Consider the following 15,360-nt stretch of genomic DNA (forward strand, 5'->3'; position numbering starts at 1 on the left):
ACAAATTGTTATTAACAAATTATTAAATATTGATTATAAGATATAACAGGTTATACTATTCGATTCTGCAGAAAAAGTTATAAAAGAAGAACGTATACTTTTTCTCATATCTTTATTTATGCAAAAAATAATAAATTTCACCACTGATTGAAATTTTGCAAAACTTTTGTAATATATTTTTTAAGTCAAACGTTTTTTTCTCTGATACTATTTCCATTTATTGTTTTTTGCTAACTTTGCCGGTATAGTCATGGATACGAACAAGTTTCAATAAATCTTAAAATATATTTTTTTGCGTAAATAAAAAACGATATATGAAAAAGTTATACTTGTTTCTTTTGTATCTTTTATTTTTTTTTTTGTATCTTTTTCCATAAAAACGATTGGTGTAATCAGTTTTCTTTACAATTAATATTTAATAGTCTTATTATAATAAATTTTTGCAAAATTGATTTTTGTAATATGTTCTTAATCCAGAAATAGTTTTTCACGCCCTGAACCTATTTCCAATTAATGTTTATTGCAAATCTTACTGGTGTAACCATGAGAATAAACATATCTCTCTATCTCTATTTATCTAAAAATTAATATACGAAATATTAATATAATATTCTGTTTCAATAATTCAACTGTTTAAATTATTCAACTATTAGCTTAAATGATATTGCTATTGAATCACGATTTATTCCAATTACGTACTCTACCGGAAATCCTGTTGACTCAATAGCATTTCTTTTTCTTATATATCTCTTTCCTCTCTCACAGAAATTCGACTTGTATCGTCTGGAACAAGGACCATCTGAACGGTCAGTTGTGAAGAAGGAGGAAGCCATATATGCCCTGAAGATGATGAACTACATACGTCGAATGGAGAACAGAGCCGCGGACATATACCGTTTGCGGCTCATCAACGGCTTCCTGCACTTATACGCTGGTCAGGTATGGACAAATAAGATGGAGAATTCAAAAAATCGCGAAACGATACACGCCAACGTCAAAACATTCAATGTTGCGTCCGGATGAAATTCGAGTGTGTACTATATTTCGCGTTGCGCCTTTGTAGGAAGCCGTGGCTGTTGGCATAAAGATGGCTATGGATAAAGAGGATACCCTTATCACGGCGTACAGGTGTCACGGTTTTACCGCGGTGTTCGATACGCCCGCTCGCGCGATTTTCGCAGAACTTATGGGTCGCAAAACCGGCGCTTCGAAAGGCAAGGGTGGCTCCATGCATATGTATGCACCACGCTTTTACGGCGGCGATGGCATCGTTGGTGGACAGGTAGATCGCTCAACCACTTACGTGACCGGATGCGTTAGGACATCGAACAAATTCTCGCGACATTAGGTACCGATCGGCACTGGCATGGCTTTGGCGCACAAATACAACAGCAAAGGTGCTGTGGCCTTCACATTGTACGGAGATGGCGCGGCATCGCAGGGTCAGATCTACGAGGCCTGGAACATGGCGAAGTTGTGGAATCTACCCGTGGTTTACATATGCGAGAACAACAAATACGGCATGGGTACAGCCGTGCATCGGCATTCTGCCAACACGCAGCTTTATACACGTGGAGACCTCATACCGGGAATAAAAGTAAAATATCGCCTTTCAAAACAAAACAAATATATGTATCAGAATTGGGGAAGTTACCTTTGAAAAGTAACTCATTATTGTTACTTGTTATTCACGCAGAAAAGAATGTGCTTAATTTTCTGATAATGAATAAGTTAAACGCGAATTGACTTGTCTTTGCCAAAACTACTGAGAAAATGATAAGTATTTCTAGCATACCTATCATTTTGCATGATACATATATCATACGGTCTATCGATATCATATTGAGAACTTGTAATATATTCCGTTATAACCGTAATAACGTAATAACGATTACGTAATAAAATAATTGGAAATATAATTTTTTCCATATATTTATATATTTTTTCCATATATTTATATATAATGATTTGTATTGTATCAATTAAAAAGCAGTTTATCGACTCTGCAGAAATATTCAAAGAAAAAATATTTGCTATCTTTGTTATAAAAATGATTTACACCCCCACTCGATAATTACACGATCAAATGCGTATCTTTCGTGTACAGACAGACGGAATGAAGGTCGTGGATGTACGAAATGCCATACGCTTCAGCCGCGAATACGCGCTACGTAAGGGACCAATTGTGATCGAGGTTGCAACTTATCGTTTCTTCGGACACAGCATGAGCGATCCGGGTGTAGGATACCGTACCAGAGAAGAAGTCAAGTATATGCAAACCGAGCAAGATCCAATCACAACGTTCAGCCAACTGGTTATACAGAAGAAACTCATGACAGAGAAAGAGACCCAGGTAAACACTTAGGTAATTCTTATATTACGAGTATTTATTATATTCTTCTGAATTATTTTTCTTTGTGTCTATTTCCATATTTCGGTTTATAATATAAAACGATAAAATTTTATAATGAAGCTCTAATTAATTTCTGTTACATAAATAGGACATACGAGAGGCGGTTTACAAACAGGTTGACCAAGAACTGGAGCAAGCGAAGGCTGATGCATGGCCGGAAATGTCAGAAATTTCGACGGATGTTTACGTGAAACCTATGGAGAAGGTGCGCGGAAAAGCTCCTTGGGAAACATTCTAAGAGTATAAGAATGCATCTTAATTTTCCCACCAAGCAGGTATCGAAATTATCCCAGCGTTCAGGAATCAATTCATTTCACATGTTTATGACGATATAATGTACACATGAAAATACACTACGAGATTCGGAAGCAAAATATTGAGTTTAATCTGATTGATAACCGTTATGCTTTGCTAGTCTTTGAGTTTCGCTGATATCCTTTGGACGCATCTTAATTTTTTTAGTGACAAATTTATTAAAATCAGAAGAAAATTATTTGATTTCTAAATGAAATTAATATCACTTCTCACCAATAGAGCACAGCAAGATTGCAATAACATTGTAGCAATGTTTCCCCGCGAGATTGCAAGACTGCAAAAACTGCGATTGTAATGTTGCAGCAACGTTATTAGCTGTCAGGGATTGCTCACATATAGATTCTGTTAACACTGATCTCTCGAAGACTTTTGACTCAGTTGGTCACAACAAAATTTTATCTAAATTATACGCTATATGGATTCATTAATTGCTTCATAAGTGAAATTTCAGCTTTTTAATTAATAGATAACAGATTATTGAATACAATAACTCATTTTGTAGAAATATCAATGTACTCTGTAAAATATCTCAAGAATTGGATTTGAGCTTACTATTAATATTTTCATAAATAACGCCTCGTAGTATTTTAAGCTAAGCAACTTTTATTGTAGCAATTTTCTTTAAGCAAATTTTATTGTATGTTAATGACTTGAAAATTGGTAAAAGGATAATAATGTAGACGATACCATGTGAACACATATATAATATTAATATATATTATATACACTATACTATATACCATACTATTACTATATATTATATACTATACTGTTACTATTTATTATAGCCAGGATGAGAGGGAAATCCAGCCACACAACTAAAGTGCGGGAATATATTTTCTTCTCTTTCTGAATATATTGGAAACGTAATGCACATGCATCGGATTAACGTCTTGGCCAATAGAAAAAAAAAATATATTTTGACACATGTGTGTGTGTGTTAACTGCTTCGCTTTTATGACCGCTCCCTCTTATAGGACAACTGGCTATATAATAGTATTACAAATATGGTAGGAGCGTTAGAAAGCTAGTTATAAAACTGGTTACTACAGTACGCAGTGAATGCCGCAAGTGTTAAGTGGAACGGCGCAAAGGATGATTTAGGGTGCGTTCGAAGAGACGCTATTTAGCTTTACCGCGTAATTCTTTATTACTCTTTACATGTCCAGCAAGGATAGAATGACACGCTAGTGCTAAATTTGTCTCCTCGAATGCACCTTTTGTGTCTTTGCGATCGTTATTGTCGATCCACAATAGGTATTTTAAGCCTTGAGCCTTAAGAAATTGACCAATCACAATCAAATATGAAGAAAATTATTAACTGTGATTGGTCAGTTTCTTAAGTCTGAAGATTTAAAATACCTATTGTGGACCGACACTTGTGGAACGCATTCAATAGGTATTTTAAGCCTTAAAAAATTGACTTATCGCAGTCAAATGTGAAGAAAATAATTTACTATAATTAATCAATTTCTTACGGCTTAAAGCTTAAAATACCTATAATAGACTGGTCCTAATGAGCTGCAGTCCCTGGCCAATTACAAGGAACGAACGAAAAATTTCAATTAATAATGGCGTCTCCTCGGCCCAAGTCACCTCGTACTCCGATTTCTACAAAAAAAGAGGACAAGGAAGAGAGTTTTTGGGATAAAATTGGGACGTTGGGACGAAAGAAACGCATAAAAGAAGGTATAGTTTTATCTCGTATATTTCAATAACGTGAAACTTGCACAAACTTGTTTAAATAATGTAATGAAGGTTATATCCTTATATGGTGTGAGACATTGTGTTATTTTTAGATGATGAATATGGGAGTGTGTGCGCATGTGTGTGATTGGTAATATTTTTGTTGTTTTATTTGGTAATATTTTTAATATACATATTTTTGTCTAATTGATTATTCTATTTGTGAGATTTAATTCATATTTATTGTCTCTACAATGAATGTCATTCAATTATATTTTACATAACTAAAAATAAATAACACTGTATAAAAACTCCAGATATCATATTTTTAGTACAAGATGTACAAGAAGAAGGAAAATATGCAATTGATTCACCTGGGTATGCAGCTAATCCTGATATGCCACCAGAGGAATATGCTCTTGATGAAAACGAGGAACGTTCCATGATAGAGCCAAAATCTTTGGAAGATCCCAAGCTTCAAGAATTGATATCTGTATTAATCGAATGGATCAATGATGAGTTGGCTGATCAGCGAATTATTGTGAAAGACATTGTGGAAGATCTTTATGATGGACAAGTGTTGCAAAAACTTTTAGGTATATAAATATGTGCAATTTGAAACATCTCTACATAAAGTAGGTTTTCCCAATAGGTTGAATTTTATACACTTGTAAAATTTTTATCTCAGAGAAGCTAACTGGAGAAAAGCTGGATGTACCTGAAGTAACCCAATCAGAGGAAGGACAGAAACAAAAACTTGCTTTAGTCCTGACTGCCGCTAATCGCGTACTGGGTCGTTATCCACCTTACAAGTGGAATGTCGAATCTGTACATACAAAAAACATTGTTGCAATTTTGCACCTTCTAGTCAGCTTAGCCCGACTTTTCCGTGCTCCTGTTAGATTACCAGAAAGGGTTGCTGTTCAAGTGGTTGTGGTTCGTAAAAAGGAAGGTCAACTGATACACAGGACAGTGAGAGAAGAGCTGACGACAACTTATGATGATTTAGGTATGCGTTGTGAACGTGATGCATTTGATACTCTTTTCGATCACGCACCTGATAAATTGGCTGTCGTTAAGAAAGTGAGTTCATTAAATGATTTTATCGATAATTGCGATTTTTCATTATCTTTCTTTCATCGATGATGACTCGTATTCATCATCTAAACAAATGGTTGCCTCTTTCTATTCTTTTAGTCGTTGGTGACATTTGTTAATAAACATTTGAGCAAAGTCCATTTGGAAGTAACTGATCTAGACACTCAGTTCCATGATGGTGTCTTTCTGACGTTGCTACTTGGTCTTTTGGAAGGCTTTTTTGTGCCACTGGGTAGTTTTCACTTGACACCACAGACCATTGACCAAAAGGTTCACAATGTTTCGTTCGCGTTTGATATTATGCGAGACATCGGGCTACCAAAACCCAAAGCTCGTCCTGAAGGTTTGTAATTTTTCTCAGAGTGGTAACTGTGAACGTCACCACCCTAAAAAAGATTGTTTTTATCTATAAATGCAATTTTTTGCAGATATTGTAAATTTGGATCTTAAGTCTACGCTTCGCGTGTTATATAATCTTTTCACGAAATACAAAGGGATAAATTGATGGTATTAATGTCGACACGCTGCTTTTACGTAAATGCGTTTTCATATTTTGATATAATGAATAAATTAATTACACTAACACTTATATACGATATATAAATTTATTATTGTTTACTTCCATTAAAGGTTGTTTATATAAAAGTGCTTAATTGAACAGTGAGAAGTGAAAAGTTAAATAGAACAGACAACTACATACATGGTTAGCTTAATGTAATGTGCCTTTTTACATCATATATAATGTATAATACAACATATATAAGGTGTTTAACTCAAGGCGTGCCATCCGTTGTATACTTGTAGTTTAGATTAATGTTGATAAAAAAATCCCTATTTTACAAACAACAAGCAGAATTTCGAGTTTATTAATGATTGAAAATGGCCATATATAGGCCATATATATGATTTATAAGTACGTGACAGCTGTTATACTTAGTGACAGACAGTAAGTATTAGGTTGTTACAAAAGTTTTGTCAGTTTCTTATACGTGTTTTTTTGCAGTAGATTTTTTTTACTAGTCTTTGGTAGTGTATAGCATTCAAATGTGATTAAAAAACTTATAGAGTTTTTGTAACACCCTAATATATTAAACCTCGAACCTTGAACCTGTTGCTAGGCACAACTGTCATATACGTGTTTAGGCCATTCTGAACAAGAAAATTCTTTACCAATAACAAAGTTCTGTGAATAACACGCAAATTTTTGAATTATTAATTAATTATTGATTAATGAAGCCTCTACATAATTATCCATTTTTAACAACTCAAAATTTTGCGTGTTTGTAAAATGATAGAGAATTTTTTGTTTACATTGACCTAAACTATATGTTGTATGTGATAATTGGCACATCTTACGTAGATACTTTGTATATATTATATTAATATTTATTTACAATTATAACATATATTGAAGTTTTCTATAAATTTTGATATTTATATTAATATACATATTATATATTCTATTGTACATTGAACCATCCTGCTTACACAATAAGAATTATCGCAAAATAATCAATTATATATACATTTGCAAAATTTGCTATTGTGTGTGAAACAAGAGAGAAGAAAATTACATTACAATCTACATGGTAAAAAAAAGTGTGTTGAATTGAACACATTTTACATGTCCCAAACGGCCAAGGTAAATATGTTGGAAAGTAACATAAAAGTAACACAAATATTATCTCCAGAATTACATAAAATTAAAAAACATTAATACAAAGTAATCGATATTGAAGTATAAAATATGTTATTTTAACACTTAGAGATGTTGAATATTGACACAAAACAAAATGTTGAATTAACTTAAATACAATATGTTAAATTAATACATAGGTATGTAAAAAATTTAATATAAAAATCTCAACAAGAACCGATTTTAAAGTGTAAAATGTCTTTTATTGTATATTAAAATATAAAAGAATGAAATATAGTAGCTTGAACATGGAGAAGAAAATAAAAAAAGTGTATAAAGATAAAAAATTATTAAGACAATTTATGATTGTTTGATTGTAATATCAGTATTATTGCTCTTTACTCTTTTGAAATTGTGTCAACACGATCGTACTTCCTGCCAATCGACGACGTACAATGCAGAACATCAAATGCGGCTCCGCATTTCGCGGCTCTGCAATGATGAACGCTATAAGATAATTGCCGTTTCGCTAGCATAGATGCAAATTACAATAAAATTAATGATCACGTATGTCCCCTTAGTAAACGAAATAGATAGCACATGTATACATTCGCCGCCTTCGATGGATTGTCGTGCAGTATCGCACATACATTTATTTCCAGTATTTTACATCTCGAAATTGTCGTCCATTTTGATACATGCTTTATCATCTATCAATATTTGAGCTCAATGATCACAGAACAAACGCATAAAAACGCGATATGTTCATGTGAGTCGCGAGTAGAGAAACAGAATTGCAAGGAAAACGGGCGAATTACCAGCCGATTGACAAGAGGGTCCGAAATAATTACACAGAAGTCATTCGTTTCCTTAGAAAGCGCTTGTAAATGCAAAAAGCAACATCCGTGAAGACGAAGTCTGTAAAAAATTGAAATAAACTCAATCGCCGATATAATCGAAGTTTTGACCACGCTCACAGGTTTCGTTCATCTTAAGTTAATTCCTATACAACTTGCGCTCTATCAACATGGATTTCGGGAACGTGAATTCTTTAAATAATCGAGTGAACCTGCTGTCAGGCAACCTGCTGCCGATATTAAGCGGTGATTATGCATTTCCGCTGCACTGGCGCGTATACAATACCGTTGTTTGGCTAATCGAACTGATCCATACCATCGCTCTGATCTTCGGGCTCGTTTTAACGCCGCGGGAAAAAGCTCTGAAGGACGGCACTGTGTGCGTCGTAGTCACCTTGGAGGCGTCCTTTATGCTCACACGACTTTACAGGCGCAGAAAGCTATTGGAACGAATAATCGGCAAGCTGAACGACATTCTGCGCGACTCGGACGAGACGATGAAGGACATAGTGAGGTCGACTTTGAGTCTGATAATAAAACCGTTTACAGTGTACGGTATAGTAAGCGCGTCAACCGTTATCATATGGACTATACAGCCAGTTACGAAGGCCTTCGGCAAGGACACTTTCTTCTACACGGATTACAACTTGCCGACAGCATTCACTACCGAGCCGTTCTCGCGTAGTGTGCTGCTTGCATCCACCGTCGTCATGACAATCGGCAGCGTACTACTGTTCCTGAAGAAATACGGTGTGGACGTATACATGATGCATCTAGTGCTGATGTTGACCGCGCAGTACCGATACACGGCGGAGAAACTGACGCTGTTGTTTCGAAATTCACAGAGAGATGATCGCGTCGATGAGTGTCGCGACAAGACGGTTTGTCGGAACGGGACGAATTGGCAGACGGAAAGGGAGCTGAAAGCATTATGTCGCCACCATAACACGGTTTTACAGTAAGCGCGGCACGATCGCGGAATCGACATTAAACGTAACTTGTAATTAAACAAATAAACTCATATCAAACAATGGAAGAGGTTTCTTTGTAAGAGTAATCGAACCGCCAAAATTATTGGCTGACTCGATTAAATCCAATTAAACTTCTAGTTTCCAAAGAATTAACATGCAGCGATTTCAAAGTCTTATTCAACAATCAAATGCATCATGCATATCTCTTACGATATTTTCGCACGTCCCATGAATATGTTTTTCGCGCTATGTTACAGAATATCGTTTATGTTGAGGCAACTGCTATCTGTGAACTTCAGTTTATTGTACGTAAACAGCGTCTTTCGCTTCTGCTTTATAGGTATCCTAATGAGTACAGTGAGTACTGACTAATAACATTAATTGATCCATAGAGACACATTTTACAATTAATTAAAATTGGCTGAATCGAAAGGTCTATGTTCGAGAGAAAAGAAAATTAAAAAAGTCTTTCCTCTTCTGACTACTGACACGTCCTTATGCATTTGTAGATACCATTGCTGACTTTTGCTGAAGGAATTTCCATTATTTTGTTCTCACTCGGCTCGGTAATACAATTCTTCCTGCTGTGTTCCTTCGTACAAACGCTGTCGGACGCGGTAAAATGTTTCATATTACATATTGCACATATTACGTACTAAAATTTTTTTCAGAAACAAAAATTTTGATACAAAATATTGTAATATTGATACAAAAAAATGATGTAAAAAATATTTCAAATTATCACATTTTATATCGAATTTTTAGAGTACGAAAATAACGGATAAAGCATTCGACGAAAACTGGCATCAGTATGGTTCATCAATAAAACGTACATTTTTATTACTGATAATGGCCAATAATTTGAAGTGTCAAATTTCGGCGATTGAAAAGTTTAATTTGTCTCTGCCCTCTTTTATGACGGTAAAACTCGATATAACATTATTATTTCACGTTGCGAAATTATTAGCGTCTTAAATCTTTCTTGCCAAATTATTCAACGATTTATTGTAATATTTTAGATCATGAACCAATCATACTCGATCGCTCTTTTGTTTCTAAGAGCAAATTGAATGCAACATGTTTCAAAAATAGTAATTATAAGAAACAAGACCACATCGGTTAATTTTAACATATAATTAATAATCATGTATCGTGTATGTATTTAATGGCAAATGATTACAGAAGGCAAAGGGAGTTAGGAGATGAGATTTCAAAATGGAAAGCTCAAATGAGTCTAATCTGTATAATAATGCGCAAAATGAAATTATAATTCACACTTGCTCACAATTATATAATCAAGTAGCACGAATAGAAAAGTTTGCAAAAATAATCCATAATAATCGATTTGATAAAATAAAGAACTAAAGATAACACACACAAATTTAACATTACATTTATAACATGATACATAATTTCTCCAAAAAATAAACCTCTCAATTAATCTATCAGGAGACTTACCATGTTTATTGTGTTTGTTAATTTGTTAAATTTGAAACACATTGTGACATAGCATTAGCACAGTGAATGTCTATCCCAACGAAATAAATACTGGATCCAGTGGATTAATTTTCAATTACTTCCTCACGTTGAGCATCGTTAGGTACTGCGACTCATTTCGAATGCGTTTTGTAGCGCTACAAAGAACAATGGGATGCTATAAAAAAAATTGCTGTATTTTCCCGGGAATGGGTGCAGCATTCACGTTAATTAATTCGGTATTTGCAGGATGATCGTAGAGCATACACATCGATAATTTTAATCACACGTTTTCCGCTCAACAAATAAACTATACAACAAACGTAGCATCGTATTGAACGAATCGTCGTTTCGCAGCATCGCTCTTGATAATTAAGTATTTATACACTCGTATGTTTCTTCATGGCAGATTTTTCTATTGAAATTCTTATCCTCCCTGAAGCACCCTACATATATATATATATATATTGACATTTGCCCTGATCGGACCACCAAAAACGTAGTATACTTCAGCTCTATATATCATATATTTATACGAATGTTTATTAATGAAAGAAGTATTTTCTATTTTTTATATGTTATATAAATATCTCCCAAAATTTCATTTTCGTATATTTATTTGTGACAAAATATTGCCAAAAACAAGTAGTTTTCGGGAAATCTGACCCTCCATTTCCTTTAATGATGCGCGCATTAAAGTGAGAAAATTCATCGGGATAAAGAATGTATCCATGCTCCATTGTATCCATATCTATATCTACAATGATAATCTGATAATGCGCTACGTGACTATGAATGACATGAAGAAGATAAAGATCTCTCTGCGTTTATCTTTGTTCAATTCAATTCGCACTTTTCAATTCGCGTCACGATATTCAATAATTCATCAAAATTGTAAATGAAATGGTTAGTTATAAATAATGTCACACTTATCTAAAATTTTAGTAGTAGACAATTGGCGATAATTATCTTTGCTCTCTTAAATAGAATCAACTTTTTACGATTGAATCTACCTATAAAGATATAAAATATAAATAATAAAACAATGCTATGAGAGTAATATTTTATACAAAAAAATATGACAGAAATAAAATAATTAAAATATCTCGTTCACATTTTGAAATTGTTTTACTTAATGTTTCGAAATTAATTATTTTTACAGTCGACGAGAAGTATTTATAGATCTACAAAAAAAACAGTTTTATTTAGAAAATAACTGAAAAATTGAATTCCTCTTTACAAAAAAATAGATTATAAATTGAATAAGCGATATAAACGTAATTATTTTTAGACATTTACATTCGCAAATTTACGTAGCAATATATAAGTGCTTATCATTTGTACATTCCGGAAACATCCTTGATCTTCACGAGATTGGCGTGTTGCTTATACCGTCAACGTAAGCGGACTTCTGCCAGTCTGTCGTGTAACTCTCTCGAAACATGAACGATCCATCAGTACGTTACTCGCTCGCGGACGTCGCTAAATACAACGGCAAAAATGGGACCAAAATCTGGATTGTGATCAACGATTACGTTTACGATGTGACGAATTATCTTCACCGGGTACATTTCTTTTGATGTATTTTGAAATTGACGAATAAACGACACACGTGGCGGTAATATTTTAGCGTATCCATTTACAGTGAATTGTGATGTGATTTTGATGGTGTGCATGTGTGTGACACATTGGCATTTATTTCGTGAATTTACCGAGCATACAGAAAGAATATTATAGCTTTCTTTCATCATCAACGTTGTTATTCTATCGTGTTTCCAAGTAATGCAAAAACCGATTATCAGTAGAGTTTATCTTGCTAAGGATTAAATTTAACAACAAAAGCTTTCAATCTCTAAACTATAAATAGAACTTATAAAACGAAATGATAGTAAATTAGAACAGAATGTCGATACACTGAGAGAAATCTCATTCAAATTATAATCATTTTCAGTCTTGAATAATTGTAATTATAAGTATTATATGATTTCAAATAAATAATTGTAATTTGGTAATTTTTCTGTTTTAACCGAAGAAGTAGTAATAGTAATATATATATAACAATATTATTACTAATATTATAATAACATTTCAAGTAACAATATTATTATTAATATTATAATAACATAGAAAAATAGTTCTCCTGACTATAGTTTTTTCACTTATGCGATTATAGTTATAAATTAAGAGATTTTTCTCAGTGTATATTCCTCGGCTATAAAATTTTACAATGAAGTTTATATTATACAAAATTATATTGATTAAATTAAATAATTATCTTTATATATAAATTGTATTTATTGGCACAGACAGGAAAAGGACGATTCCTCGCGTTTAACTGAATGATTTTGGCTAGTATCTCTGTAAACATTTTTTTGCTTTCTTTTTAATTGTATGATATAATAAATTTAATAGAAAAATCATAACATAATTAAAATTAATTACAGCATCCCGGTGGTGCAGATTTGCTGGAAGAATACGCAGGAAGAGATGCAACGAACGAATTCGACGAGTTTGGTCATTCCTCAGACGCAAGGAAAATAATGAAAGAGTTTTTAATTGGTGAGCTAGAGGATGTAAGTATATGAGTTAATTAAGCATAAAAGCAATAAATAACATTTTCGGAAACTATACTGGAGAGAATATTATACAAATTTTTTCTAAATATATTCTTCCTTACTTTACTGTTCTCTAATAGTGTAGGAATAGATTATTAGTAGAATTTTATCTTGCTAAAGATCATTTTCATATATTTTTTATTAGTAGACTTAGTTTCTAAAACATAAACATTACATATAAAATAAAAGAATAATAAATTGAGATAGAATTTTGATATATTTCTTGGTTATAAAATTTTAGCAATTTTTATTATGAAACTTTCTTTCCATGTAATTGACTTTACAAAATGAATTTCTATGCATCTTATAAATGAAAGTTTTTCGCATGGAAACTGTTAATAAAATGTTACTGAATAAATGACACGTATATTGCAGGAAGATAAACGAGCTAATAGAAAAAAAAAGCAAGTCTCTAGCGGAGCGATAGCGGGAGAAACGTATAAGCAGAAACGAAGGTGAATTTTTGCATTCTTAGAACATATATTCTGCATTTTTTAATATTACAATCAATAATCTCTTCTCTTGGTAACATTTCAAGTTAACATCGTTTAAGCAAAAACATTTTTAATTATCTAACTAGATTAATCTCGCAGCTGTTATTAGACCTATACTTTTTTGTTTTAGAGGCTTCTTGGCGGTTCTCTGCGGCAAATGCACATCTTGAAAACTCCGTCGATGATCGTTGCAATCATCGTTTTTAGGCATGTTATAAATATAATTTTATTTATTACGTCACTTTATCTCCATATATTCGTTATATTTATGTTACGTGCCGTACATGGTAACGTACGTAATATCGATAAGTGTTGTCGAAATTGAAGGTCATTGTCTGCTTATCATTGACGTAAGTGCGCGATGCGTACGGGGAATCCTGAGCGCAAACGAGGAAAGTCAGTTACGTACGCGAATAAAAATGAATCATCTGCCATCTGCTTATCGCATTTTAAGACAGTGACGAAAGAAACGAACAACTCATCTCGGTGAAATTTCCATCTCTAGAGTCACGTTTTGCTATCAGCTTTTTGAATATCAGCTAGCAATACTAATTTTTTCTTTAACCTTCTGAACGGACGCATATATTCAATTGATAAATATTACCGATATAGACTACAAATGCGTATATGAGTCTGACGAATTTTTTCGGCTTTTATTTCTGACAACAGCTATTAACTATTGCAATGGGCATTCATGTTTTTTATGTATCTTAGCAGTGGCGATTAATAAGATTTTATTTGTCTAAATGCATTACTTTTAATTTTTCAAGAAGTTATTTCTTTTATTTTTTATCGATTGGCTTGCGACAACCCAAAATATTCCGTCCTTGGAAATTATTTAATTCTAAAATGCATCGTAATCAAAAAGTTAATCAATCAGCTTACAACATAGATTTCTAACAACATAGATTTTGAATGAACGGTAATATTGAATGAAATTCTTTTGATTTATGGCAAACTGTGTTCAACAGAGATATCGTTGACGCGCGAGAAAAAAAGGAAAATTACAGGCATCAATGAAATCAAATTGTGGAAGATGGCAATAGGAGACCGATCCGAACAAAGCGATATGCACAAAGCAGATAACACATTCTCCACGGAGCGATATCGGTTATCGCTTGTCATGAAAAATATTTAGAATTCGTAGAACGCGAAGGGAAAGTCCACTTTGTGTTATATAGGGTGTCTTAGATCCACAGAGACGAACTTCGCAAGACCGTAATACGAGTTGAAGTAAACAAAAAATCCCTTACCATTTTGCAAATCATTCAAAATCTCGAATTATTAATAATTGAAAATAGTAATCTATAGAGAATTCTTTAATTAATCATTCAAAAATGTGTATGCTTTTCGGTAAACGTAGATGCTTATCTGCAAAATGGTGGAGGACTTTTTTGTTCAGAATGACAATCTACAAGTATATGACAGGTATTGTACCTAGCGATAGGTTCAAAGTTCGAAATTCAAAATTCAATATACTGATGTCTATAGCTAGATACAACACTGTAATATATTAGGTTGGTATTCAAGTATAGATGAAATGTTATATTAGAGTTATATAGAGTCACAGTGACGAGTAATCTACGCAAATGCATCCTGCCAAGCGTGATCCTAAATAATTAAATATTTTATTTTAATAATGCCTGTTGTTGCCTGCATTTTGCAAATAAAACAAATTATTTTTGATATTTTTACAACAAAAATATTTTACCCTATAAAAATACGTATTTTTGACATGTGGAAATATCTTTTTTTTAATGATATAAAAAAAATATGTTTTTCAAACACGTACTGGGGTC

General features: G+C 33.1%; 4 protein-coding genes across 4 annotated transcripts in view; all 4 read left to right on the forward strand.

Moving 5' to 3' along the window:
• The window catches only part of LOC106751751 (pyruvate dehydrogenase E1 component subunit alpha, mitochondrial-like), a 3,745-nt gene extending 1,094 nt beyond the window's left edge, over positions 1–2,651 (forward strand). Inside the window, exons 2-6 of the mRNA XM_014632805.1 lie at positions 766–939; positions 1,064–1,282; positions 1,349–1,597; positions 2,108–2,353; positions 2,502–2,651. Coding sequence (XP_014488291.1) covers positions 766–939; positions 1,064–1,282; positions 1,349–1,597; positions 2,108–2,353; positions 2,502–2,651 — 1,038 coding nt within the window. The remainder of the gene's footprint in view (positions 1–765; positions 940–1,063; positions 1,283–1,348; positions 1,598–2,107; positions 2,354–2,501) is intronic.
• A 1,538-nt stretch (positions 2,652–4,189) lies between these two features.
• LOC106751756 (beta-parvin) lies at positions 4,190–7,209 on the forward strand. Its single transcript, XM_014632811.1, has 5 exons — positions 4,190–4,417; positions 4,747–5,010; positions 5,103–5,497; positions 5,612–5,855; positions 5,941–7,209. Exons 1-5 carry the CDS (start codon positions 4,300–4,302, stop codon positions 6,015–6,017), a joined length of 1,098 nt encoding a protein of 365 aa, XP_014488297.1. The 5' UTR covers positions 4,190–4,299; the 3' UTR covers positions 6,018–7,209.
• A 226-nt stretch (positions 7,210–7,435) lies between these two features.
• LOC106751752 (odorant receptor 67c-like) lies at positions 7,436–10,046 on the forward strand. Its single transcript, XM_014632806.1, has 5 exons — positions 7,436–8,963; positions 9,234–9,333; positions 9,486–9,593; positions 9,742–9,897; positions 9,996–10,046. Exons 1-5 carry the CDS (start codon positions 8,176–8,178, stop codon positions 10,044–10,046), a joined length of 1,203 nt encoding a protein of 400 aa, XP_014488292.1. The 5' UTR covers positions 7,436–8,175.
• Positions 10,047–11,847: 1,801 nt separating this feature from the next.
• Positions 11,848–14,551, forward strand: LOC106751814 (cytochrome b5-like). Its single transcript, XM_014633001.1, has 5 exons — positions 11,848–12,017; positions 12,897–13,025; positions 13,443–13,522; positions 13,692–13,768; positions 14,533–14,551. Exons 1-4 carry the CDS (start codon positions 11,895–11,897, stop codon positions 13,729–13,731), a joined length of 372 nt encoding a protein of 123 aa, XP_014488487.1. The 5' UTR covers positions 11,848–11,894; the 3' UTR covers positions 13,732–13,768; positions 14,533–14,551.
• Positions 14,552–15,360: the final 809 nt, after the last annotated feature.

This window comes from Dinoponera quadriceps, unplaced genomic scaffold (genome assembly GCF_001313825.1).
Source record: "Dinoponera quadriceps isolate SergipeBrazil2010 unplaced genomic scaffold, ASM131382v1 scaffold179, whole genome shotgun sequence".
Classification (NCBI taxonomy): Eukaryota; Metazoa; Arthropoda; class Insecta; order Hymenoptera; family Formicidae; genus Dinoponera; species Dinoponera quadriceps.